This window comes from Somniosus microcephalus, chromosome 7 (assembly GCF_052327205.1).
Source record: "Somniosus microcephalus isolate GS21.2 chromosome 7, FLI_Smic_1.0, whole genome shotgun sequence".
Classification (NCBI taxonomy): domain Eukaryota; kingdom Metazoa; phylum Chordata; class Chondrichthyes; order Squaliformes; family Somniosidae; genus Somniosus; species Somniosus microcephalus.
Genome location: NC_140993.1, coordinates 90,337,033 through 90,364,034, shown reverse-complemented (window position 1 = coordinate 90,364,034; position 27,002 = coordinate 90,337,033). Strand labels below are relative to the sequence as shown.

Genomic DNA, 27,002 nt, shown 5'->3' with positions numbered 1-27,002 from the left:
GGAGTCCGTGAACCTACTTAAAACCTTATTGCACGGGACCGCTCCGTGCAACACCCTCCAGGCCAAGTCCCCGATGGAACAAGGGAGGACTCCCGCATAGAGAGCCCTCCATTGGGGACCTCCGCCACCGCCAGTCGGCAAGACGCCACGCCAAGGCGTGTCCGGACGGTAGACGAAGATGGCAAAGTGGCGAGTGTGCAGGAGCAGCCCGTACAGGAAACCCCTCCCCGCGGAATGAAAAGGTACGGAGGGTATTTCCTCGAGACGGCTCAAGCTGTGAGGCGCCGGTTCCCGAGGGGAGTTTCGGGGCCGGGCACCGATGAGGAATTCCGTCCGAACGGGGGTAAGCTCGGATGGGATCACCCCACATGCTTGAGCCGCCTCGATACACCTAGTGGAGTCGGGGCCCAGTGCCGCTTTCACCGATTCGATGGCTTCGACCGCGAGCCGGACGTTGGCCCAGGACAGGCGCCGCGCCAGCTCCTCCGGCGCCATCCAGCCCGCTCCTCCGCCATCGAGCGGGTCCCCAACTCTGGTCACCTTGCCAGTCACAGCCCTGCCCTCCGCCAGCCGCCCGAACCCGCGTTCGTGGAGGTGCGGATTCCTGAGCAGCGGCTCCCGAAGGAGAGCCGCCGCTCCTGACGGGGGAGAGCTCCGCCTGGAAGCGACGTAGTTCCAAACGCATAGTAGTTCCTGGTAGAAGACAGGCAGCTCCCGCAGGCCGGCACGCCTGCAGACCACTTTCGCGAACAGGAGCTGCGTGTCGTAATTGAGGCCGTGCAGCTGGCGGAAGAAAAATGTCGCCAGCGCACACCATCTCGGAGGATTCTCGACGTACAGGTATCTCTGCAGCGTCTGAAGATGGAAAGTCGCAGCCTGGGTGCGAAGGCACACCAGCGCCTGACCGCCCTCCCTAAGCGAGAGACACAGAACCGCGGCAGAGACCCAGTGCTTCCTTTTGTCCCAGAAGAAGTCGATGAGCTTCTTCTGCATCTTGGTGACAAACGCAGGGGGAGGGATCAAAGTGACCAACCGGTACCACAACATGGCGGCCACCAGCTGGTTTATGACCAGCGCTCGACCCCTGTAGGACAACACTCGGAGCAGTCCTGTCCAGCGTCCTAGGTGAGCGGTGACTTTGGCCTCCAGCTCTTGCCAGTTCGCCGGGCAGGCGTCCTCGGCAGGGCTAAGGTAGACTCCCAAATAGAGGAGGTGCGTGGTGCTCCAGGCGAAAGGCCTGAACTCCTCCGGCAGGGAGTCCACCCGCCACTGACCCACCAGGAGTCCGGAACATTTCTCCCAGTTGATCTTGGCGGAGGATGCGTCCGAGTAAATCTGCTGGCATTCCCGCATCCTCCGCAAGTCAGCGGGATCCGTGACCGTGAGCAGCACGTCATCGGCGTAAGCCGAGAGGACCACCTCCACGCCGGGCCCTTGCAGAGCCAGTCCCGTCAACCTCTTCCGCAAGAGGCGCAGGAATGGCTCCACGCAAACGGCGTATAACTGACCGGACATGGGGCATCCCTGACGCAGCCCCCTCCCGAAGCGAAGGGGCGCCGTCAAGGACCCGTTAACTTTAATCAGACACTCCGCGGCGGCGTACAGAAGTCGGATCCGGGCGACGAAATGCGTCCTGAACCCGAATGCGCGCAGAGTCCCGAAGAGATACTCGTGATCCACCCTGTCGAACGCCTTCTCCTGATCCAGGGAAAGGAAGGCGACCGACAGACCAGCCCTCTGGGAGTGGTGGACCAGGTCCCGGACCAGATGGATGTTATCGTGGATGGTCCGGCCCGGGACCGTGTAGGACTGGTCGGGGTGGCTCATGTGGGCCAACACGGTGCCAAGGCGAGCAGACATGGCCCTGGCAAAGATTTTATAGTCCGTGCTGAGGAGGGAGACCGGGCGCCAGTTCTTAAGGAGGCGGAGATCGCCCTTCTTAGGCAGCAGGACAATGACCGCCCTGCGCCAAGAGAGGGGCATCTCCCCAGTCGCCAAACTTTCCCCCAGGACCCGCGTGTAGTCGCCCCCCAAGACGTCGCAGAACGTCCTGTGGAACTCCACGGTCAGCCCGTCCAGCCCCAGGGACTTTCCCCTAGAGAGCTGGCGGAGGGCGCCAGTCAGCTCCGCCAGGCTTAGTGGAGCGTCCAATTTTTCGGCGCCCTCCGGGCTGTCCTTCGGCAGGTCCTCCCACAAAACTCTGCGCGCATCCTCGCTGGACAGATCCGGAGAGAACAGAGCCCCGTAGTAGGCGTGGGTCTCCGCGCTGATTCCCTCCGGATCCGAGACTAGAGATCCGTCGTCGCCCAGCAGCCCCAAGAGCTGCTTACGGACCCCCCGTCTTTTTTCCAGCAAGTAGAAGAAGGGGGAGCCGTGGTCCAGGTCCCGCAGGAGCTGGATCCGCGACCTCATGTACGCGCCTCGGGACCCAACGAGCTGCAGGTCCTTCAGCGCGCCCCCTTCTCTTCGTACACCTTCCGCAGGGCCGGGTCCTCGACGACCTGACCGAGACGGGACTCCAGGTCGAGCACCTCCTTCTCCAACCGCCTGACCTGGGCCTCCCGCCTCTTGGTCGACCCCTTCGCGTACTCCTGACAGAAGAGACGGATGTGAGCCTTGCCCACATCCCACCATAGCCTCAAGGAGGGGAAGCCCCCCTGCTTCCTTCTCCAGTCGGCCCAGAATCGACGAAACGAATCCCGGAACCGTGCGTCCTCCAGCAGCAGGTTGTTAAAATGCCAGTACGCGGACCCCCCCCGCACGTGCAGCGGAGCGAGCTCCGCCCATTCCAGGTGGTGGTCCGTGCACGGCACCGGCCGCATGGAAGCCGCCGGAACGCAGGAGACGTACGCCCGGGAAATGTAAAGGCGGTCGATTCTGGACCTTCCTCCCCCAGACCTCGCGCTAGTGAAGGCGCTGGAGTCGGGGTGGAGAGTTCGCCAGACGTCCACCAAGTCGAAGGACCCAACCAGATCCCTCAACTTTTCCATCGCCGCCGAGCTTCGCGGGGGACCCGAGCGGTCCCTCGCCTCGAGGGTGCAGGTAAAATCCCCCCCGAGGATGACGCACTCGCCCACGTCGACGGAGCCCAAAAGAGCGGACACTTCTTTGAAGAAGCGCACTTGCTGCGCACCGGTCTGAGGGGCGTACACATTCACTAGATGGAGCGGCACGCCCCCCAGGCGACCAGTGACCTGGAGCAAGCGGCCCGGCACGTGCTCCTTGACCCCCAAGATCTCCGGCTGAAAATGCGGGGCCAGCAAGATAGCCACCCCGCTGGAATTGTTGGAGAGGTGACTCATGCTGACCCCTCCTTGCCACCCCAGGAGCCACGTGGCTTCGTCTCCCGGAACGGTGTGGGTTTCTTGCAGGAAGCACACCGCATACTTCCCGTCCCGAAGGACCGAGAAGTTATTGAATCTGCAGCGCGCCTCCCTGCTGCTGTTGATATTGAGGCTGGCTATAGTTATCTTCATGTCAGAAGCATAGTGCAACCTCTACCTACACCTAACGGGGGGAGGAAGCGCAGCCGCTAGTCAGCCGCCACTTCCTCAGCAGCCCAGTGAGAAACGTGCTGAGCCGACGCAGCTCAAATGGGTTCACACCCTCGTCCGCGCCCATGATCTTAACGGCGGCGCGGACGGATATGATGAGCAGCGCCAGCTCCGACCACCTGTCGAAGGCCAGCCGGACCTTATTGCGCTGACCCAGGCACGTAGCCATAAAATCCAGGAGATCCCTTACGGGAATGAGGGGAGACTCGGCAAGGGGCACGAGGTCATCCATTGCCTCGTCGGCGCTGGAATCCGAATCGTCCTCCGTGCCCATCACCGAGTCCCCATCCTCCTCCAGGGGGTCGTCACCAGCGGCCGAGCCATCCGCCGCGCAGTGCGAAGCGAACGGCTCGGCCGCACCAGCCAGCCCCGCCTCCGCCCGGATCCCACCCCCAGGATCGACGGCAGAGGATTTCTCCCTGGGCTCCTCCAGGGGTGCTGGGCCAGAAGACGGCGGCGATTCAGAGCCCCCCTCCGCCCCAGACGCCGGAACGACCGGAGAAACCGGGGAGAGAAGAATTCCCAGCTCCTCCAGTATGTCCGGCACCAGAGACGCAGCCAGGGGGCCAACCCCTCCCTGCCACCAACCTCCGACCCAGCAGATGGGGTGTTTTGAATAAAAACCTCTACCAGGTCGAGCAGCCCCTGGGAGATGTCCGGGTCGCATTGGGCGAGCTCATTATCCTCGAGCTCGCCCGACCCAGACCCCAGGCCGCCCGACCCGGCGAAGGGTAACGGCACCGATAGAACATCTATTTCCGCCGCGGGTTGTTCCGCGACCCCCCCTCACGGGCAGGGCCTCGTCTCCGTACCCGGGAGGCACGTGCTGGACAGACACATCTGCCTCAGCCTCCCGAGGGACAGGCGGCCCCTGCCGATCGCTGGTGATGGTGACAGCGGGGGTGGGGGGGCGCAGTACCCGCGGCGGGTGACGACTCCCTCTGCTCGGAGGGACCTTCCTCCTCCCGGTCCTCCTCCTCTTCCAGGGGGTCGCACCTTCTTTTTAGCACGGAGGGAGCGAGGGAGCCCTCCATGTCTCCATGTCTGCAAAGGCCTCCTCCTCAGCTCCCTCCGGCGGAGCAGGTTTGTCGGGCTCCTCGGGCCCAAGCCCGGCCGCAGGTATTGGCGTTTCTGCCACGGCGGTTGCGGCCACAGGCTCGGGCACGAGGCCCCTCCCGCTCGCATCTGCCCCGACCAACTCCGCGAGGAGCGCGGGTGTCAGGGGCTCTAAGTTTAGGGGCTGGCCATCCATGGGGGGACCCGCCCTGAGGTGTTTCGATTTTCGCCACGCCTTCTTTCCGCCCGGACGCGCTCCCTCCCCCCCATCGGAGGCCCTGATGGCATCGGCCTCCGACCGCGCATCAGTGGCTCCCGACGCGTGGACGGAACCGGGGGGGAGGAGCGGTGGCGGCGCCAGCCTCGGCCACGCCAGATGATCTGGCGGCCTTGGAGGCAGGGCAGTTTTTTCTGATGTGCCCCACCTCCTTGCAGGCGTGGCATCGCACACCGTCCGACGTCCAGAAGACGCGATAGGCGATCCCCTCGTGGAGGACGATGAAAGCCCTGTCGGTGTCCTCCTCCCGCGCCAGCTGGATAAACAGCTGGCGCCGGAAGGAGAAGACGTGGCGAAGGCTGGCTTCCCGGAAGCCGAGCAGGATGGGTGTAATCCCCGACCTCACCTCCCCAAGTTGACGTAAATGGGGAAAGAGGAGCTCACCAGGAACATAGGGCGGGGCGTTGGAAAGGACGATCCTCTGCGCGGTGGCCTCGAGAGGATCCACCGGCAGGAAGGTCCCGCCCACGGTGAGCCCCTTGGCGACAGCCAGGGACACCGCCCGCTCCGACCCCAGGAAGAACACAGCCTTCCCATACATTTTTGAGGCCGCGACGATGGCTGAGGGGCCGACAACCCCAGCCATGGCTTTAACGCAGGCCTCAATGGTCATAGTGGGGTGAGTATAGCTCTTCACCCCAAGCTTTTTTGTTGTAAGTTTAAAGGGTGACGGGGCAGCAGAAGCAGCGGGAGCAGCTGTGGCTGTGGCTGCCACTCCCGCATAAGTCCTAGCTGGCCCTGCCACCGGCGAAGATGCAGTCGCCATTATGGGGTGTTTTTATAAGGGCTACACTCACCCCAAGTCACAGGACTGAAGGTGTTAATGGCCTCAGGTATTTTTTGGTCCTCTATTGAGCAGAGGGAGCTGTTTAAAATGAAGACACACCTCTCCCCCTTATTGGTTGAAATTGGGAGAGGGTCTTTCTCCCCTCTGCTCAATAGGCAATTAATAATTAAAGATGAAATGAGGTGCCTCAGAGAGAAAGGCAGAGAAAGACAAAGAGAGAGAGAGAGGGGGGGTGGGAAGGAGGGAGGCCGCAAAGGCAGGGTCGCCACTCAGGATGGTGGGTGGGTGGGTGTCGGCAGGGGTGCAATCTCCAATGAAAAATTAAAGTCTTTGAAGGTGGTCTTCTAGCAGGGGGGGAAGATGTCTTCACCTGGGAAAGCTGGAGATGCCCCAGGCTCAGTCCCACACCAGGTCTTAACGATGTACAATTGGGCTGATCACCTAGGCAGCTCCAGCTATCCCAGGTCAGGCAATAGGAAGGGGTGCTTAATTAGTGGTGTGTGTGGCCTAGTGTTTTACAAGAGCCACACACACACACACACACCCCTTGATGATCCGGCCCTTTTTTCTTCTTTTCTCCCCCCACCTAAAATACAAAGTCTTTGGGAGAGTGCACCAAATAACACCCACCTGAAAGATGCTGTTGTTCTTCCCTCCTTCCAAACAGTTGGTAGTTGTTGGTTGTTTCTCTCCCCTCTCTCCTGGAATGGAGGCCAATTTGGAGAGGCAGTAATGGGAAAGGCCTCTCCCCTGGTTGGTGTTGTTGCTGGCCTCCCTTCTTCTTCTCCTCCTCTGTCCTCTCTCTCCAGGCACCTCAGTTGCTGTGATGATGGTGGAGGTGGAGGTGGTGGTGGTCTAATGATATCCTCCTCTTCCTGGTCAGGAGACCACCACTTTACACTCTCCACTCTCCTGGTTTGTCTGCTCCTTCTCCTCCTGCTGACTGAGGCAGCTGCACAGGCAGGAAATGCTGGAACAGAGGGTAACTTAAGACTGAAATACAGAAGCCTGCTATGGCTTTATATACAGGGGTGGTCACTGCCGGTACTGCAGTATAGAATCAGTTCTTCTCTTAAAGGTACATACACAACAATTCCTCCCATTTTAGATAAACAGTACATAACATTCATTTAACAACTAAATAATAACTAGTTACAATTACAATTTTCTCTGTACTGTATACATCAACTGAAATAATCATTTATAAGTTCAGTCTTTGAGGAGGCTTCCTGATCCTGACTGGATAGCGCCTTTCTCGAGTATCCTGTTCTTGCGGCGGAGTTGATTCTGGCTCATTGTCATTGGTTGGTTCGTCAGCTTCCAATACCACTGCTTCTGAGGTAGACGCAATCTGTACTTCGGGTTGATTACCAGGTGCACCTGCTAGTGGTATGGGTTTGGCTTGTTCCTGTGACTCTAGAATCTGGTCAGCATGGCGTCTCACGATGCTCTCTCCAACGTCCACTGTGTACATTAGTGGTCCCTGCTGTGTGCATATCGTTCCTGGCTGCCATTTTTCTGTTCGGTAGTCGCGGGCCAAGACTGGTTGCCCTATCTTGAAGCTCCTGGTTGGCTTCTCATTTATGTGCTGGAATTGCTTATCCTCAACATCTCGTCTTATGTTTGGTTTGAGCAAATCCAGGCGACATCTTAGCCTTTGGTTGAAGAACATTATGGCTGGAGCTTGGTTGGTGACTGCATGTGTCGCATTCCGGTAAGCAAACAAGAAATTATCCACCTTGTGTTGTAGTGGTATGTCGTCATTATACATTGCCTTTACAGCTTTTTTTAAGGTCTGAACAAACCTCTCAACCAATCCATTTGTGGCTGGATGATATGGGGCAGATGTGTAATGTTTCACCCCATTATTCCTCAGAAAACTCCGGAAATCCTCGGACACAAACTGTGGCCCATTGTTGGAGCAAATCTGTTCTGGCAAGCCATTCCTGGCGAAGATGGTCCATAGGACTGCAATAGTTTTCTCCGTGGTGGTGGAGGACATTTTGATGACCTCTGGCCATTTCGAATGGGCGTCCACAGCGATTAGGAACATTGAGTCCATAAATGGACCAGCAAAATCAATGTGTTCCCGTTGCCATGGAGATGAGGGCCACTCCCATGGATGTAGCGGGGCCTGTGGTGGAGCGTTTTGGACCTTCTGGCATCCTGTGCATCTCTTGGTCATATCCTCGATTTCTTTATCGATTCCCGGCCACCACACAAATGCCCTGGCTAGGCTCTTCATTTTTACCCCTCCCAGATGACCCTCATGAAGCTCATTGAGCACTCTATCTCTCAACTTGGGTGGAATTACCACTCGGGCTCCACACATCAAGGTCCCCCGGCACACTGACAGCTGTTCTCTCCTTGGCGAGAATGCTGGCAACAGTGAGTCGCCATGTGCTGGCCATCCCTTCACCGTCAAATCATAGACCCGAGAGAGTGTCGGGTCATTTCGGGTTTCCTTCTCTATACTTGAGTTTGTAACAGGTAGACATTCGACTATGGTCGCATGGAATATCTCAACAGGGTCCACTGCAGGTGCTTCTTCTACCGTAGGCAACGGTAGGCGCGACAGCCCATCAGCGTTTCCATGCTGTTTCGGACCCTTGTACTCTATGTTGTACTGATGTGCCCCTAGAAAAAGTGACCATCTTTGCAGCCATTGCGCCGTCATCACCGGAACGCCCTTCTTTGGGTTAAAAATGGAGACCAGGGGCTGATGATCAGTAAGTAGGGTGAATTTCTGCCCGTGCAGATAGTGATTGAACTTCTTCACCCCCCACACCAGGCTGAGGGCCTCCCTGTCAATCTGGGCGTAGTTACACTCGGCTGAGGTTAACGAGCGCGACGCAAAAGCTATTGGCCTCTCTGAACCGTCAAGGAATTTATTGACAGCACCGCTCCGATGCCGTAGGGAGACGCATCACATGCTAACCGAATCGGTAGTGTTGGATTGTAGTGGGCGAATACTTCTTTTGAAGTGATTAGGCATTTACATTTCTGAAAGGCACGCTTACACTCATCACTCCATTTCCATGTTACTCCAGTTTGCAGCAGGGCGTTCAGTGGGTGCAGAATTGTAGATAAATTCGGCAAGAACTTATGGTAGTAGTTCACCAACCCGAGGAACGACCTCAGTTGCGACACATTTTCCGGTGCTGGAGCCTTGACTACAACCTGAATCTTGTCCGGCGACTTATGCAACCCTTCCTCATCAATGATGTGGCCACAATTCGAGATTTGTCTCCTGAAGAATTCGCATTTGGGGCGGTTGACTCGTAGCCCATATTCCTGTAATCTTGTGAGCACCTGCTCCAGGTTGGCAAGGTGTTCATTGTCATTTTCGCCCGTAACCAGGATGTCGTCCAAATAACACTGGGTCCCCGGGATCCCTTGCAAGACTTGTTCCATCGCCCTCTGCCAAATAGCCGGGGCTGATGCTACCCCGAATACCAGTCGATTGTACTCGTAAAGGCCTTTGTGAGTGTTTATCGTGAGGTATTTCCTAGATGCTTCTTCCACCTCCATTTGTAGATACGCTTGGGCCAGATCAATCTTTGTAAAGCGTTTCCCTCCAGATAGTGAGTCGAAAATATCTTCTATCCGTGGAAGTGGATATTGTACTGTGTGCAGGACTGGGTTCACAGTTACCTTGAAGTCCCCACAGATGCGAACCTTCTTCGGTTCCCCAGGCGTGCTGCTCAATGATTTCTTCATTACAGGAACGATGGGTTTGGTCCACTCGCTCCAGTCCACCTTGGACAGCACACCCGAATGCTCCAAACTCTCCAGCTCTGCTTCAACGGCTGGGCAGATCGCGTAAGGTATCGGTCTGGCCTTAAAAAATTTTGGGTTTGCTTTATCTTCGATTTTTATCATTGCCGTTACTCCTTTTAGAGTCCCAAGTCCTTGTTGGAACACCTCTTTCGTGTCAGTTAGAATTTTTGACAGTCGTCCAGGTGTGACGTCATCATCCTTTTTATCAGTCACAGTTAGCGCCTGAATGGAATGCCAATCCAATTGTATTTTTTGGATCCATTCACATCCCAATAATGGTGGTCCTCCATCTGGTATATATATAGATACAGTTTCTGTGTTTCCTTGCCGTTGTATTCAACTGGCACCCTTATTTTTCCTCTGGGGTAGACTTTTTGCCCCATGTATGTCTTCAATACAATGGACGTGTCCTTCAAGGGTATGTGTGAGAACAGCCGCTCATAGTCTCGTCGATTCATGAGTTAGGGCTGATCCTGTGTCCAATTCCATCTTTACTGGGGTGATATACCTATCAATTCGTCCAATAAAAAGCGACGAGTTAGGAACGTAACTAAAGGTTTTTATTGACTAAATAACAGAGCCCACCCTCGTGGGTGATCGGGTCCAACAAGGAGGAATACCAGCCAGTCGACTACCTTTATACCTGGGCAGGTAGGTGGAGCCATGGGCGGAGTCGGAGGTGGTCAGCCCAGGTATAACAGCGCGACAAGAGGCGACCTCGTATCGTGATACAACAGTGATAACGGTGATAACAATACAACAGTGATAACTATAGTGTAACGATAAAAGTGGTTTACCACATTCACCCCTTGTTTAGATTTGAGTCCGGCGGGGTGAAGTGTACTACCAGTTCTGGTATGTCAGTCTGTCCGGAGGCCTCGTAAGCCTCTCCGATCGTCGCAGCGGCGGTGCTGCATTATCCGGTGTTAGTGCTGGTGTCTGCATGGTCGGCGAAGGCTCGTGGGGTTCCGGCATGCCGTCTACCTGGGCTGGAATTGGGGGGGGGGGTGGGGGGGGGTAAAGGTGGTGTCTCCGGAGTGCCCGAGGGTGCGAGGTCTCGTAAGGAGACAGTGTCCTCCCGCCCGTCTGGGTAAGCCACGTAGGCGTACTGGGGGTTGGCGTGCAGGAGGTTCACCCTCTCGACCAGGGGGTCTGTTTTATGGGCCCTCACGTGCTTTCGCAGCAAGACGGGCCCCGGAGAGGTCAGCCAGGTTGGTAGAGTGGTTCCCGTAGTCGACTTCCTGGGGAAAACAAACATTCGTTCATGGGGGGTGGCGTTAACGGCAGTGCAAAGTAGTGACCGGATGGAGTGCAGCGCTGTCGGGAGGACTTCCTGCCAGCGGGAGGTTGGGAGGCCCTTAGACTTTAAGGCTAAGAGGACGGCCTTCCATACCGTCGCGTTCTCTCTTTCCACCTGGCCGTTCCCTCGGGGGTTGTAGCTGGTGGTCCTACTTGCTGCAATACCTCTCGCTAGTAGGAACTGACGGAGTTCCTCGCTCATGAAAGAGGAGCCCCGGTCACTATGTATATAGTTTGGGAACCCGAACAAGGCGAAGAGGTCGTTCAGGCATTTAATGACCGTGGTACTGGTCATGTCTGGGCAGGGGAAGGCAAAGGGGAAACGGGAGTACTCATCAACAATGTTGAGGAAGTACACATTACGGTCAGAGGACGGGAGGGGCCCCTTAAAGTCGATGCTCAGGCGCTCGAAGGGGCGGGTGGCCTTGATCAGGCTTGCTCTGTCCGGCCTAAAGAAGTGCGGTTTGCACTCGGCGCAGGTCTGGCAGTTCCTGGTTATGGTCCTGACCTCCTCGATGGAGTAGGGCAGGTTGCGGGCCTTAATGAAGTGGTAAAGTCTGGTGACCCCGGGGTGGCAGAGGTCGTTGTGGAGGGTCTGAAGTCTATCACTTTGCGCGCTGGCGCATGTAATTCGTGACAGAGCATCGGGGGGTTCGTTCAGCTTACCTGGCCGGTACAAGATATCATAATCGTAGGTGGAGAGCTCGATTCTCCACCTCAAGATCTTGTCATTCTTGATTTTGCCCCTCAGCTTGTTATTAAACATAAAAGCGACCGAACGTTGGTCGGTAAGGAGGGTAAATCGTTTGCCTGCCAGGTAGTGCCTCCAGCGTCGTACCGCCTCCACAATCGCCTGGGCCTCCTTCTCGACCGACGAGTGTCGGATCTCAGGGCCCTGTAGGGTCCTTGAGAAGAAGGCCAATGGTCTCCCCTCCTGGTTAAGGGTGGCGGCTAGGGCGAAGTCGGATGCATCGCTCTCGACTTGGAAGGGGATGGACTCATCCACTGCGTGCATAGTGGCCTTGGCAATGTCTCCCTTAATGAGGGAGAAGGCTGCGCACGCTTCCTCCGTAAGGGGGAAGGATGTGGACTTCATGAGGGGTCTGGCTTTGTCCGCATAATTGGGCACCCATTGGGCATAGTAGGCGAAGAGCCCCAGGGTTCTCTTAAGTGCCTTAGGGCAGTGGGGGAGGGGTAGCTCCATGAGGGGGCGCATTCTTTCGGGGTCGGGGCCGATGAGTCCGTTCTCTACTACACAGCCAAGGATGGCAAGGCGCGAGGTGTTAAACACACATTTCTCCTTATTGTAGGTGAGGTTCAGCCGTTGGGCTGTACGGAGGAATTTCTCCAGATTCACGTCGTGGTCCTGCCGGTCGCGGCCGCAGATGGTGACGTTATCTAGGTAGGGGAATGTGGCCTGCAGTCCGTTCTGGTCAATCATCCGGTCCATCTCCCTTTGGAAGACCGAGACCCCGTTGGTGACACCGAAGGGGACCCTAAGGAAGTGGTATAGGCGCCCATTCGCCTCGAAGGCGGTGTACTGGCGGTCCTCGGGGTGGATAGGGAGTTGGTGGTAGGCCGACTTAAGGTCGATGGTCGAGAATACGCGGTATTGTGCAATCTGATTGACCATGTCAGATATGCGGGGAAGGGGGTATGCGTCCAGCTGGGTGTATCTGTTTATGGTCTGGCTGTAGTCGATGACCAGGCGATTTTTATCGCCGGTCTTAACGACCACGACCTGGGCACGCCAGGGGCTGTTGCTCCCCTCGATGATGCCCTCCTTCAGGAGACGCTGCACCTCAGAGCTAATGAAAGCTCTGTCCCCAGCGCTGTACCGCCTGCTCTTGGTAGCGACGGGTTTGCAGTCGGGGGTGAGGTTAGCGAACAGGGAAGGTGGCGGCACCTTGAGGGTGGATAGGCTGCAGGTGTTACGCGGTGGGCGGTTTAACCTTCGCTGGTTGTCGACTGTGAGTGGGGGGAGGGGTCCACCGTATGCTAGGGTTACACTTTGGAGGTGGGATTGGAAGTCCAGCCCTAGTAGGACGGCAGCGCAGAGCTGGGGGAGGACGAGGAGTTTAAAGTTTTTATACTCTGTACCCTTAACCGACAAGGTCACAGCACAGTAGCCGCTAATGTCCGTGGCGTGGGACCTCGATGCCATCGAGATTCGGTTGCGCGTTGGCAGGACAGGGAGGGAGTAGTGGCTCACCGTGTCTGGGTGGATGAAGCTCTCCGTGCTTCCGCTGTCGAACAGGCAGGTCGTGGCGTGGCCGTTTACTTTGATGTCCATCATCGACTTGGACAGGTGGTGTGGGCGGGCTTGATCCAGAGTGACGGAGGCTAGCGTGTAGGTAAGCGAGTCGTTGTCGTCTGCGGGCGAGGCGGTCGTCGGGTCCGGGGGCCCGGTGGCAGTCGGGCGTGGTGGGTAAAATGGCGTCTCCCACGAGGTAGGACAAAATGGCGGAGAAGATGGCTGCCCCCATAACTCACATGAGGCACTATTGGGGTCGGTTGCCTTGATCAAAGATGGCCACCCCCATGACTCACGTGTGGGGATACTGGCCTCAGTTGCCGTGAAAGAAGATGGCCGCCCCCACAGTTCGCATGAGGCACTGCTGGCCTCTGAAGATCCGCTCCTGCAGGCCTTAGAGAAGTGGCCTTTCTTCCTGCAGGTTGTGCAGGTAGAGTTCCTGGCTGGGCAGCGCGACCTCGGGTGCTTCTCCTGGCCGCAAAAGAAGCAGCCGGCGGCCCGATCGCGGGTGCCCGATGTCGGAGCCGGTACCGGGGGTGGCGGGCCCGGTCGGGTCCGGGACGCCGACGCTGAGGTAGGTCCCGGGGGCGGCGCTGCGAAGGGTATTGCGGTAGGGGTCGGGCCCGAGTCCCAGGGTCGCGAGCAGTACCTGGAAAACGCCTCCTGGTCCTGATGGGCCACCTCCAGGGAGAGAGCGAGGGCTTCAGCTTTGTCCAGGTCGAGGTCTTTAGCTTCAAGCAGTCTTTGCCGTGAGTAGTCGGACCGTAGGCCTTTCACAAAGGCATCGCGGATATTATCTTCCGTATTTTCAACAGCCGTCACCGCTTTAAAGTCACAGTTCCTTCCGAATGCTCTTAGCGCCCGTAAAAATTCAGCTACAGACTCTCCTGGCTGTTGCGGGCGGGATCTTAGGAGGTGCCTGGTGTACATGTAATTTACCGGGCTGCGGTACTGCTGTTTCAGTAGGTTGATAGCGGCCTCGTACGTAGTCGTGTCCTGGATGAGTGCGTATACTCTCGGGCTCGCTTGGGCGTTCAGAAGTCTTAGTTTGGATCTCTGCGGGGTGCCGGATTCTTCCAGGTAGGATTCGAAGCAGTCCAGCCAGTGTTTGAAGTTGAGGGCTGCGTTTGCTGCCTGTGGGTTTAGATCCAGGTACGGTGGTTTGAGGGCTTGCAGCCAAGCCGGCTGGTGTGGCTGTGCTTCTGGGAGGGCTTCTGGCTGGCCAGTAGTAGACATCTTTAAAATTTAGTCAATAAAATTGATATACCTATCAATTCGTCCAATAAAAAGCGACGAGTTAGGAACGTAACTAAAGGTTTTTATTGACTAAATAACAGAGCCCACCCTCGTGGGTGATCGGGTCCAACAAGGAGGAATACCAGCCAGTCGACTACCTTTATACCTGGGCAGGTAGGTGGAGCCATGGGCGGAGTCGGAGGTGGTCAGCCCAGGTATAACAGCGCGACAAGAGGCGACCTCGTATCGTGATACAACAGTGATAACGGTGATAACAATACAACAGTGATAACTATAGTGTAACGATAAAAGTGGTTTACCACATGGGGACCCTGCTATCATGAGGGTGACCCAAATGGTTCGGTGATCCTCCTTTGCGATCACGTTGTGTAACTTTAGACAACTTAGTCTCCTGCTCCCGGAGTCCTTATCACTCTCCTGATCTTCCGAACTACTGTCTGTCAATTTCTTTACTTTCTTGTACTTTTCCTTAGTAGTTCTTGTAGTGTGGGTTTTCTTTCCCGACCTGCATACTCTTGCTATATGTCCCATTTTCCCACATTGCCTGCATACTTTGTCCTTAAACCAGCAGTCCTTCTGATCATGGGTTGTTCTGCCGCAGCGATAGCACTTTTCTGCTCCATACGCCATTTCATTAGCGCTGTATTCCTGTGGTTTCTGTTGTATTTCTGCAGCTCCCCGTGCTGCTGCTTCGTAGGATACTGCCACGCTGAAAGCCTGTTCTAGCATCAGGTCCTTTTCTGAAAGTAGTCGTTTCTGGGTTCCTTCACTCTGGAGCCCACAGACAAACTTATCCCATAAGGTGTCTGCCAGTTCTGCTCCGAACTGGCAGTGCTTCGATAACTTGCGTAGTTCCGTAGGATAGTCAGCATTGCTCCCATCTTTGTGCTGGTTTCTTTTATGGAACTTGAATCTTTCTGCTATCAGCAGTGGTGTAGGGTTTAGGTGTTCCTGTAAGATATTAACAATCTCCTCAAAACTTTTCTCCATTGGTTTAGCTGGGGTAATTAAATTCCGCAATAGGCCGTACGTTCTTGCGCCCATCAAATTTAATAATACCGACGCCTTCTTTCCATCGGCCACCTCATTTGCCTTGCAGTACATTTCAATTCTTTCCACACACGTGGTCCAGTCTTCTACCTCGTTGTCGAAAGCAGTGATACTGCCACTTTTCGGCTTCTTGGGTGATTTAAAATGGCATCTCCCGCGCTTTTTCTTCTTCACCAATGGATTAAAATGGCGCCTCCCGCACTTTTCCTTCTTTCCCAATGGAATAAAATGGCGCCTCCCGCGCTTTTCCTTCTTCCCCTTGCTGCCACGCTGCTCCTAGCGTTCTGCAGGGTAATGGCGGCGACCCGCGGCTTCGGCGCGTCTCACTTTTCCTTCCCCTTGTTTTATTTTCACTACGCTGCCCGGTTCTTGAGCACCGACCACGCCCTGTGCGCTCCACCCTCTCTCTCTCTCTTTTCCTCCCGACGACGCTGCACGGCCCCTTTGCAGAGTCGCTCGATCGAGCTCGAGCCCGCCGCAGTCCGGAAGGGTCAGCGCACTACCTGCTACCAGCACGATTTGCTGGAACACCTTGACTGGGGAGCCAAGCCCAGCTCTCCACAGCCTCTCCTGCAACTGTCCGAACTCCGATGGATCCTTGGGCGGTTGCACACGGTCGACACCCGTTGTTCTGACTTCGACCTCCAAGAAGCTTCTTCTCAGGGAAAGATCCCCGTGAGGTGATGCAGTACTGCAGGTGAGTTCGAACCTGTTCGTCGCCAATGTAGTGTCCGAGTATAAATAATACACGGACTGCAGGAGAACAATAATAACAGATATTTAAGCCTGCTATGGCTTTATATACAGGGGTGGTCACTGCCGGTACTGCAGTATAGAATCAGTTCTTCTCTTAAAGGTACATACACAACAGATTACATTACCAAAACCATCAGATAAAGGAGGTGGGGATTTTAAAATAGTTTTAGTGTCATTCCCATGGCCCTGTAGACCCACTTATGCTGTGGCAAGCAGCTTCAGGGAATTTCCTCCATCCCATCCAAGGCAAGCACATTTTCCCACCAATAATATGTAAATTCCCCATACCCAGGATATTGGCCGCAGTGAAGGACACATCCATGGGGTAGTTCTATCCTGCTCCAAATCTGGCTCAAAGGCCTCCCCGGAAATTCTGCACCAATATGTTCAAATGTCGTTGTTTTAATACCGTATAATCTTCAAAAAACATTTCATGAACTATTTTGGGGTAGCATAGCTTTGTCATTATTTCTGATAAAATGCATTTATTTATTCATTTATTATATTTAATAATCAATTTTCTCCTTAAACAGCCACAACATTACCTGATTTCTCCAAATACAGATCCAGCCTTCAAGGTAACCAGAACCTTTTTACCATCAGGTCCACCAAGCACTTGGACCTCTCCTGACTTGATGATGTACATTTCCTTGCCTATATCTCCCTGAAATACATAACATGGGGTTAAGAGTCATTTAATATTGTCACAAATATAGTGTCTCATGCTCTCTTATGTTGGAGTCCTGAAATTATAGTTGGCTCAGCCTTGGCTCTATGCGGGATGGTTAGATGGGCAGAACAGTGGCAAATGGAATTTAACCCTGAAAAGTGTGAGGTGATGCATTTTGGGAGGACAAACAAGGCAAGGGAATACACAATGAATGGTAGGATCCTAGGAAGGACAGAGGATCAGAGGGACCTTGGTGTGCATGTACATAGATCCCTGAAGGCAGCAGGACAGGTAGATAAGGTGGTTAAAAATGCATATGGGATACTTGCCTTCATTAGCCGAGGCATAGAATATAAGAGCAGGGAGGTTATGATGAAGCTGTACAAAATGTTAGTTAGGCTACAGCTGGAATACTGTGTGCAGTTTTGGTCGCCACACTATAGGAGGGATGTGATTGCATTGGAGAGGGTGCAGAGGAGATTCACCAGGATGTTACCTGGGCTGGAGCGCTTCAGCTATGAAGAGAGACTGGACAGGCGGTGTAAAGTCTGTGGGTTGTACAGTTAATAACGACACAGACTTCAGGAATAACAAACAAACAGGTCTTTACTATTCGAAGGTCAGGGCGAATCTGCCCCAGCAATCCTGCCACAACACTTATATACTGGTGTGGTCACTGTCGGTATTACAGTATACAGAAGCCAAACAAGTAGTGCCACACCTAAAGTAGTTCTCTTAAAGGTGAACGGTTACATACAATAGTTTCCTTAAAGGTAGACGGGTACATACACTACAATCCTCCCTTTTTAGCTTTCAACATACTGAGTCCATAGCGAACATACATTATAACATATATACAGCTTATGTAAGACAGTTCATAGATTCAGTCTTTCTGGAGGTTTCCGGATTCTGTCCGGATAACGCCGCAGTGGTGTCGTCATTCCAGGCGGGCTAGTAGGTGCTTCTGGCAAAGTCGATTCGGCTTGAAAGACAGTGTCAGGTTCAGCTGATTCCAGTATTACCAGATCGGAAGTAGGTGTTCTGGGTATCTCAGACTCAACATTACCCGGGTAAGGTGGTGAAGTCGGTTGCCCATTTGTGGCGGACCCTATGATTTGGTCAACATGGCGCCTTATTATATTGTCCCCAATGTCCACGGTGTACATCAACGGCCCTAGCCTTTTTCCAATAGTTCCAGGCTGCCATTTCTCGGTACGGTAGTCCCGGGCCAAAACTCGTTGACCGATCTGGAAAGATCTAGTGGCCCTTTCATTCATGCCCTGGAATTGCCGGTTCTCTACGTCCCTTCTGACGTTTGGTTTGAGCAAATCCAGCCGGCATCTTAGGCGTCTATTACAAAACATCATTGCGGGAGTTTGATTTGTGACCGCATGTGTTGCATTCCGGTATGCCAACAAAAAGCTATCCACCTTATGTTGTAGACTTATGTCTTCATTACTCATGGCTGTTACGGCCTTCTTGAAGGTCTGGACAAACCTTTCAGCCAATCCATTGGAGGCGGGATGGTATGGGGCTGACGTGTAATGCTTAACCCCATTGCTCTTTAAGAATTTCTTGAATTCTTCGGACACAAATTGCGGTCCATTATCAGAACAGATCTGTTCCGGCAGGCCATTCCGAGCAAACATAGTCCTTAACACTGTGATGGTTTTTTCCGTCGTGGTGGTGGTCATCTTAATTACTTCCGGCCACTTGGAGTGGGCATCCACCGCTATTAGGAACATCGAGTCCATAAATGGACCAGCAAAGTCGATGTGTACTCTTTGCCAAGGAGATGAGGGCCACTCCCATGGATGCAGAGGAGCCTGTGGTGGCGCGTTCTGAACCCTCTGACATCCTAGGCAGTTCTTCGTGATCTCCTCTATGTCTCCATCAATGCCTGGCCACCACACAAACGCTCTTGCTAGATTCTTCATCTTTACTCCACCCAGCTGTCCTTCGTGCAGCTCCTTTAGCACTTTCTTTTGGAGTTTGGGTGGAATCACCACTCTAGATCCACACATCAGGGTTCCTTGACACACTGACAGTTGTTCTTTCCTCTGTGAAAATGCTTGCAGTGTTGGTTCGCTCTGTGCTGGCCATCCCTCCACCGTTACATCATAGACTCGTGAAAGAGTCGGGTCATTCCTTGTCTCATTCTCAATCATTGAGTTTGTTATCGGTAGACACTCCACTATGGATGAGTGGAACAACTCTACTGGGTCCACTGTACTCGCTTCTTCCACCATCGGCAATGGCAAGCGTGATAACCCATCAGCATTTCCATGCTGTTTGGACCTTTTGTACTCAATTTCATATTGGTGTGCCCCAAGTAACACGGACCACCTTTGTAACCTTTGTGCCGTCATGGTGGACACGGCCTTGTTTGGGTTGAATATGGACACCAACGGCTGGTGGTCTGTCAGCAATGTGAACTTTTTACATTGTAGGTAATGGTTGAATTTCTTCACACCCCACACAAGACTGAGGGCCTCCCTATCTATTTGAGCGTAATTTCGCTCCGCGGGTGTCAATGATCGTGACGCGAATGCCACTGGCCTTTCCGAGCCATTTGGTAGCCTGTGCGAAAGTACTGCCCCAATTCCGTACGGGGAAGCATCACAAGCTAGACGAAGGGGTAATGCTGGGTTGAAATGAGCCAACACTTCTTCAGAGGTAATCAACTCCTTGCTTCGGCGAAAAGCCCTTTTGCATTCTTCACTCCACTTCCATGGTGTTTCTTTCCGCAACAGATCATTCAGCGGATGCAGCACCGTGGATAAATTTGGCAGAAACTTGTGATAGTAATTAATCAACCCCAAGAATGATCTTAACTGTGAAACGTTTCCTGGGGCGGGGGCCTTCACGACCGCTTCTATCTTTTCAGGTGACTTATGCAGTCCCTCTCGGTCAATGACATGACCGCAGTATGAGATCCGTTTTTGGAAGAACTCACACTTCTTGCGATTAACCCGAAGGCCATACTCCTTCAACCTGGTGAGTACCAGTTTCAAATTCATGAGGTGTTCTTCCTCATCTTTTCCCGTGATTAAAATGTCATCTAAGTAGCACTGCGTGCTTGGAATTCCTTGTAACACCTGTTCCATGGCCCTCTGCCAAATTGCTGGCGCCGAAGCTACCCCAAAGACCAGTCTATTATAGCGATACAAGCCTCTGTGAGTGTTGATGGTGAGGTACTGGCGTGACTCTTCCTCGACCTCCATCTGTAAATATGCCTGAGCCAGGTCTATTTTCATGAAGTGCTTCCCTCCAGCCAACGAAGCAAAGATATCTTCAATCCGCGGAAGCGGGTATTGTACCGTGTGAAGCACCGGATTCACAGTGATCTTGAAATCTCCGCAGATACGGACCTTCCCCGGTCCCCCTGGCTTATTACTTGGTGAGGACTTCATGACGGGAACAATGGGCGTGGCCCACTCACTCCAGTCCACTTTTGACAGAACCCCTGATCGTTCAAGTTCTTCCAGTTCTGCCTCCACCGCTGGTCGTATTGCGTAAGGTACCGATCTGGCCTTAAAAAACTTTGGGCTTGCATGTTCTGCAATCTTAACCTTTGCTTTAATTCCTCGCAGTGTTCCCAGTCCTTGCTGGAATACCTCTTTAGCTTCGTCCAATATTCTGGACAACCGTTCCGGTTTGACATCCTCTTTTTCCGAATCCACCGTCATGGTGTTTAGTGAATGCCAGTCCATCTTTATTTTTCGGATCCACTCCCGTCCCAGAAGTGGTGGACCTCCCTCAGGCAACACATACAGGTCCAACCGGTGGTGATCTTTATCCTTGTATCTCACCTTGACTTCTATCTTTCCGATGGGGAATACTTTGTGCCCCGTGTATGTCTGTAGTACTAGTTCCGTATCCCGTAGTGGAATATGCTTGAAAAACTTTTTATAGTCATGCTTATTCATGACCGTCAACGCCGATCCGGTATCCACTTCCATTTTTACTTGGACCTTTGCAATCTGTAGCGTTATCCAGATAGTTTGTCGGTCAGCTTCATTACTCACATTGTGAATTCTCAGACTGTCCAGTCCTTTGCATTTGGAGTGTGACTCCGACTTCTGTTCCCTCAGACTCTTTCTAGTCACCTCTTGCACTTTTCCGTACCATTTTTGTGGTGACTCCTTATTGTTGTACGTTGTTCCTGACCGGCATACCTTAGCTATGTGCCCGATCTTGCCACATTTCCTGCATTCTTGGTTTTTAACCCAGCATTGATTCTGGTCGTGTGTTGTCTTCCCACAACGATAGCATTTTGTTGTCCTCGAGGTAATTTGGTCCACCCCGAGTGCCGCCGCCTTTAGCTGCATTTCCGCCATTCCTTTCGCTGCGGCTTCGTGCGATGCAGCTATAAGGACAGCCCTGTCTAGTGTGAGGTTGTTCTCTTCCAGTAGTCGCTTTTGCGTCCCTTCTTTGGACAATCCACATACGAACTTGTCTCGCAGTGCCTCTGTCAGATTCCCTCCGAACTGGCAGTGTTCCGCTAGCCTACGCAGTTCGACCAAGTATTCCGTGTTGCTTTCGTCTTTCTTCTGCGTTCTTGCATAGAATTTGGATCGTTCAGCCAGTATCAACGGTGTGGGGTTCAAGTGATCCTTCAGCACTGCTACAATATCATCGAAAGTCTGATCCGCCGGCTTAGCTGGTGAGAGAAGATGCTTCAACAACCCGAATTTTTTCGCACCCATCATGTTAAGTAAGGTTAAAGCTTTTTCATCCTTAGCTATTTTGTTAGCCTTACAATGTATCTCAATACGTTCCACGTACATGGCCCAGTCTTCTATCTCAGAATTAAAATCGTTGATGTCCCCCCGCTTAGGCATCTTCCTTTCCTTGGGTACAACACAATTTTTATTTATTTATTTATTTATTTATTTCCTAAGATGGCGGCTTTTCCCGCGAAAGTGGCGGTTTCCCGCTCTTTCCTTCTCTCCCCGCCCACTTCAATGGCGGTTTCCCGCTTCTGTCGTCTTCGCCGCCTAATGGCGGCTTCCCGCGTTTCTTCCCTGGTGGAAGGGGTACGCTTTCCCCACAATGGACAGGTTCAGCCGCTGGGCTGGCTCTCGCACAGCTCCCCTTACTCGGCTCTGTCTTTCTCTCTCCCGCACGTTCGGTTCTACCGGCGCTGGGTACCCCGTTGGTGGAGGACAGTTCAGCCGCTGGACTGGCTCTCGCGCAGTCTCTCTCCCCTCGCTCGGCTCTGTCTCTCTCTCTCCCGCACACTCGGCTCTACCGGCGCTGGGTACCCCGTTGGTGGAGGACAGTTCAGCCGCTGGACTGGCTCTCGCGCAGCCTCCTTTGGTCGGCTCTGCCTCTCCCACACGCTCTGTTCCCGTTCGCCTCCCAGCCCTCACGCAGTCCGATGCTTCCCTCCCCGGCTGCGGCTGAGTTTCTCTCTTCCCGCGCCAGCTCCCGGTCTCAGTGCTTCGTGGCTTCGGTCGCTGCCCGGCTTTTTCCCGCTGATCGCGGTCCGGCTGTCTCACGACGCCGTTGGACCCGACTTTCTGACCAGCTCCGCTCCCCCTCGACCGTGGTCGAGTGCACAGCCCTTATCCTCCGGATATTCTTTACACTTTCCCCTACTCACAGTCTCCGAGGCCGCCTTGTTTCCTGCTGATCGGCTCACTCCGCACCGTGGTAGAAGGGTAGTCAGTGCCTGTTGCTGATGGAAGCTTTTGTTGCTAAAGTCTTCCTCCTTTCTATTGCTGCAGCCTCGTGTTTTCTTCCAGCAGAACGACGAGGGCGGTTGCCTCTCTTTGACGCTCTTTAGTTGCTTTGGTAGTCTTGCCGCAGGGTACGATCGGACTCGTCGCCACTGTAAAGTCTGTGGGTTGTACAGTTAATAACGACACAGACTTCAGGAATAACAAACAAACAGGTCTTTACTATTCGAAGGTCAGGGCGAATCTGCCCCAGCAATCCTGCCACAACACTTATATACTGGTGTGGTCACTGTCGGTATTACAGTATACAGAAGCCAAACAAGTAGTGCCACACCTAAAGTAGTTCTCTTAAAGGTGAACGGTTACATACAATAGTTTCCTTAAAGGTAGACGGGTACATACACTACAGGCGGGGGTTGTTTTCCTTAGAGCAGAGAAGGCTGAGGGGGGACCTGATTGAGGTGTACAAAATTATGAGGGGCATAGATAGGGTAGATAGAAAGGAACTTTTCCCCTTAGTAGAGGGGTCAATAACCAGGGGGCATAGTTTCAAGGTAAGGGGCAGGAGGTTTAGAGGGGATTTGAGGAAAAATATTTTCACCCAGAGGGTGGTTGGAATCTGGAACTCACTGCCTAAAAGGGTGGTAGAGGCAGGAACCCTCACAACATTCAAGAAGCATTTAGATGAGCACTTGAAATGCCATAGCGTACAAGGCTATGGATCAAGTGCTGGAAAATGGGATTAGAATAGACAGGGCTTGATGGCCGGTGCGGACACGATGGGCCGAAGGGCCTCTGTGTGCTGTATAACTCTGTGACTCTATGTTCTCTGAGTCAGAAGTTTGTGGGTTCAAACCCTATTTCAGGTCCTGAGCACATAATCCAGGCTGATACTTCACTGTAGTATACAGAGAATGCTGCATTACCAGAGGTGCTGTGGCCCCATCTGCTTGTTCAGGTGGGTGTAAAAAATCCCAAGGCACTTATTTGAATAAGAGCTGGGTATTCCATTGGTCTCCAGGCCAACATTCACCCCTCATCCGATACCACCATAAAAACAGACTAACTGGTAATTTAACTCATTGCTGTTTGTGGGACTTTGCTGTGCACACATTGGCGGCCCATGGTTGTCTACAAAAAAATGGCTATACTTCAAAAACGAATTAGTTGGCCACGAAGCACTTTCATACATCTTGAAAATGTGAAAGTTAGGAACATAGGAACAGGGGTAGGCCATTTAGCCCCTTGAGCCTGTTCTGCCATTCAATAAGATCATGGCTGATCTGTGAACTAACCCCATATCTCATAATGGCCCGGATTTTCCGGGGCCTATTACCATGTATGTACCCTGCAAGTTCCGGGTTTCTGCATGTGCTGCGCATGCGTGGAAACCCGGAACTTGCGATCGGTCAAGATTCAGCTTGACAGATCCACCACATCCCCGGGAAATGGACATGTATAAGCGGCGAGTTGGGCTATTTTCCCAGCTACTGCCCAGCGAATGCCCGTGCAACTCTTACGCCTGGTACAAGCAGGCATAAGGCCTTTTTTTTACCAGTGTAAGAGTGTAAATAAATATTAAAATTAGTTTAGGTTATTGTTAGCCCCTTTAAAACATTTAAATTTATTTTTCAAAAAATTAAATTTTTGTTTTAAATGTTTAATTTAATTGTATTTTTAATTAATTTTGAACATGTAATGATTTATTTTTATTTAACTGGTGTGTAATTGTGTTTTTTAGGGGATTCCTATTCATGCCTATGGGGATTCCGTACGTAAATGGAATCCCCATAAGCATAATGGGGATCCACCTTTGTGATTGGTTGGGCGATCCCTGGGGTGCTTGTGAACTGCATGCGCCCATGGGATACGCATGCGTAGAGGTCCAGGAGCGCAAGTGTTCGAACCTCCAGGTAGGTTCGTACTTTTCTTGAGGTTCGGAGGCATTCGCCTGCAGGAAGGCTCCGACCGCAAATTCAGGCCAATTAATATCTTAGATTAATAAAAATCTATCAATCTCAGATTTAAAATTAATAATTGATCTAGCATCAATTGCCATTTGCAGAAGAGAGTTCCAAACTTCTATCACCCTTTGCATGTATAAGTGTCTCCTACCTTCACTCCTAAAAGGCCTAGCTCTAATTTTTAGACTATGCCCTCTAGTCCTAGACTCCGAAACACCGTAGAAAGTTTCTCTCTATCTACCCTATCTGTTCCCCTTAATATCTTGAAAACCTTGATCAAATCACGCTTTAACCGTCTAAATACAACCCTAGTTTGTGTAATCTCCCCTTGTAATTTAATCCTTGGAGTCCAGGTATCATTCTGGTAAGCCTACGCTGCACTCCCTCCAAGGCCAACGTATCCTTCCTAAGGTGTGGTGCCCAGAACTGCTCAGAGTACTCCAGGTGTGGTCTGACCAGGGCTTTGTATAGCTGCAGCATAATTTCTACCCCTTGTATTCTAGTCCTCTAGATATAAAGGCCAGCATTCCATTAGCCTTTTTGATTATTTTCTGTACTTGTTCATTACATTTTTGATGATTTAGATACATGGACCCCCAAGCCTCTTTGGACTTCCACTGTTTCTAGCTTTTCACCATTTAGAAAGTACTCTGTTCTATCCATTTTAGGTCCGTCGTGGATGACCTCACATTTGCTGACATTGAAATCCATTTGCCACAGATTTGCCCATTCACTTAAACTATTAATATACCTTTGTAATTTTATGCTTCCATCTACACTGCTTACAATGCTGCCTATCTTTGTGTCTGAAAGTTGATATATAAATGCAAGTTCCTTATTTCTCTATATCCTCCAAGTAACCTGAATAACCAATAAAAAGATTATAAAAACGTAAGAAAAGATGCAGAGGCATAAAATATTTAGTTCACTGTCACAAATTCCAGAGTATTGTCATTGTGTATAGGTAGTTAAATGCACAAATAAAAACAGAAAATGCTGGAAATAAGCAACAGGTCAGGCAGCATCTGTGGAGAGAGATACGGAGTTAATGTTTTCGGTCGATAACCTGTCGTCAGAACTGAAATGTTAACTCTGGTCTGAATTTTGCCGGCATTAAGATTGCGGGTTTGGAGGCGAGTCCACTGTCAAAATCACAAAGATTGACAGTGGGTCGGTATCCCAGAGAGCAGCTATCACGTCAGGTAAGTATGCTGGATTCTCAATGACTGTGGATTGCTGTGAATAGGTGAAAGCTGCAAATGTGGTATAAAACCTATCATTTCACAGCTGTTCACTTCCCAATCTTAGAAGTTGGAGCATTAATGATTTGGAACCTACTTTTGAGCTTTATGCATTTTTGAAGTGTTTGGAGTAATCTCTTTATCCACTATCACCTCCTTGGAACAACCTATCTCAACATTGACAGATTACTTCTGTCATCTCAACCTCACCTGGCATCTATTCCATCAGCATTGGTGCCCTTGAAAAAATCTCATCCTGGTCCTCAGAATCCCAACACAATCAGCCCCAACACCAGCAGTACCAGGCACACCAGCAGCACCAACATCCACACCAACCTTCTCCGCAATCGACTGATGCTACACTGGACACAGGGCATCATTATCCGTGCACATTGCTGCCCAGGATGCCAGCGATGGTCTCACCATGTCCAGATTTGCTTCATGTAACATTGAACACCCTGGCTGCCACATGATGCACCAGATTGGCACCACCCCACACCAGCACCATAAAGCATCCCTACAATGTCCAAGCCATTCCTTTCATACTCATCACCAATGGGGGTGGGGGCGGGGGGTGGGGGGTGGTGGTGGTAGGGTGGGGACGTTATGTCTCACCATTCACTGGAACTCACTAAGACACTTTCAAAGGGGCACACAAATCTCTCCATGAAGGTAAAGTGGTGACAATAAGGATTTCAATGCTTGACAACACATTAACAGAAAGTTTACATGAACATTGGCTAAAGCACCCAAGTGCCTACCCTTGTGTGTTGTTAGTTGGTCTGATTGGACTAGGATGAGGATGAGTGGTGGCTAGTGAGGTGGGAACGTGATAATATAGATAGCAAGGGATGGTTGGAGGTGCAAGGTAAGTTGGTGTGAGTAAGGATGTGCAGGAGTAGGGTAGGGAAGGCAAAGTGATGGGGATGTGATGAGTGGCATAGGAGGATGAGGTTGAGTGCGGCTTTGCAATAACGTTTTGTGATCTTCTGTGATCATTGAAAGGTTTGCGCCACTGCAGCCTGGTCCTCCTGACAACATCCCTGCTTGTGTCCTCCTGTGCAATGTGCAACCAGGCTGCGTTGGTGTCTTGGGGAGGTGTCTACCGCCCATTGGAAGGGAAGAGGACCTCCTTGCTTGCTGTGACTCCCTCCATAAGCATATGGAGGGAGTCATGGGAGAGCCTGGGTACAGCCGTGCACCTTTGTGCAGTGCTTGTCAGTGTTTGCAGCACCTCATTGCTGTCGAACACTGACAGCATAACTGTCCAAATGAATGTGGACATGGTCTCTTTAAGGAAACCGGCTGATGACATCAGACCCGCTTCATTTTAATTGGCCGGGAACCTCGCAGGGCGGGCTTAACAAGTCCAA

The 27,002-nt window shown here is 52.4% G+C and overlaps 1 protein-coding gene across 1 annotated transcript in view; it reads right to left on the bottom strand.

Annotated features, from left to right (window-relative positions):
• Nucleotides 1-27,002, bottom strand: part of LOC147114786 (cyclic nucleotide-gated channel beta-3-like) — a 297,343-nt gene that overhangs the window by 24,563 nt on the left and 245,778 nt on the right. The window contains exon 12 of the mRNA XM_085992718.1: nucleotides 16,616-16,734. Coding sequence (XP_085848844.1) covers nucleotides 16,616-16,734 — 119 coding nt within the window. The remainder of the gene's footprint in view (nucleotides 1-16,615; nucleotides 16,735-27,002) is intronic.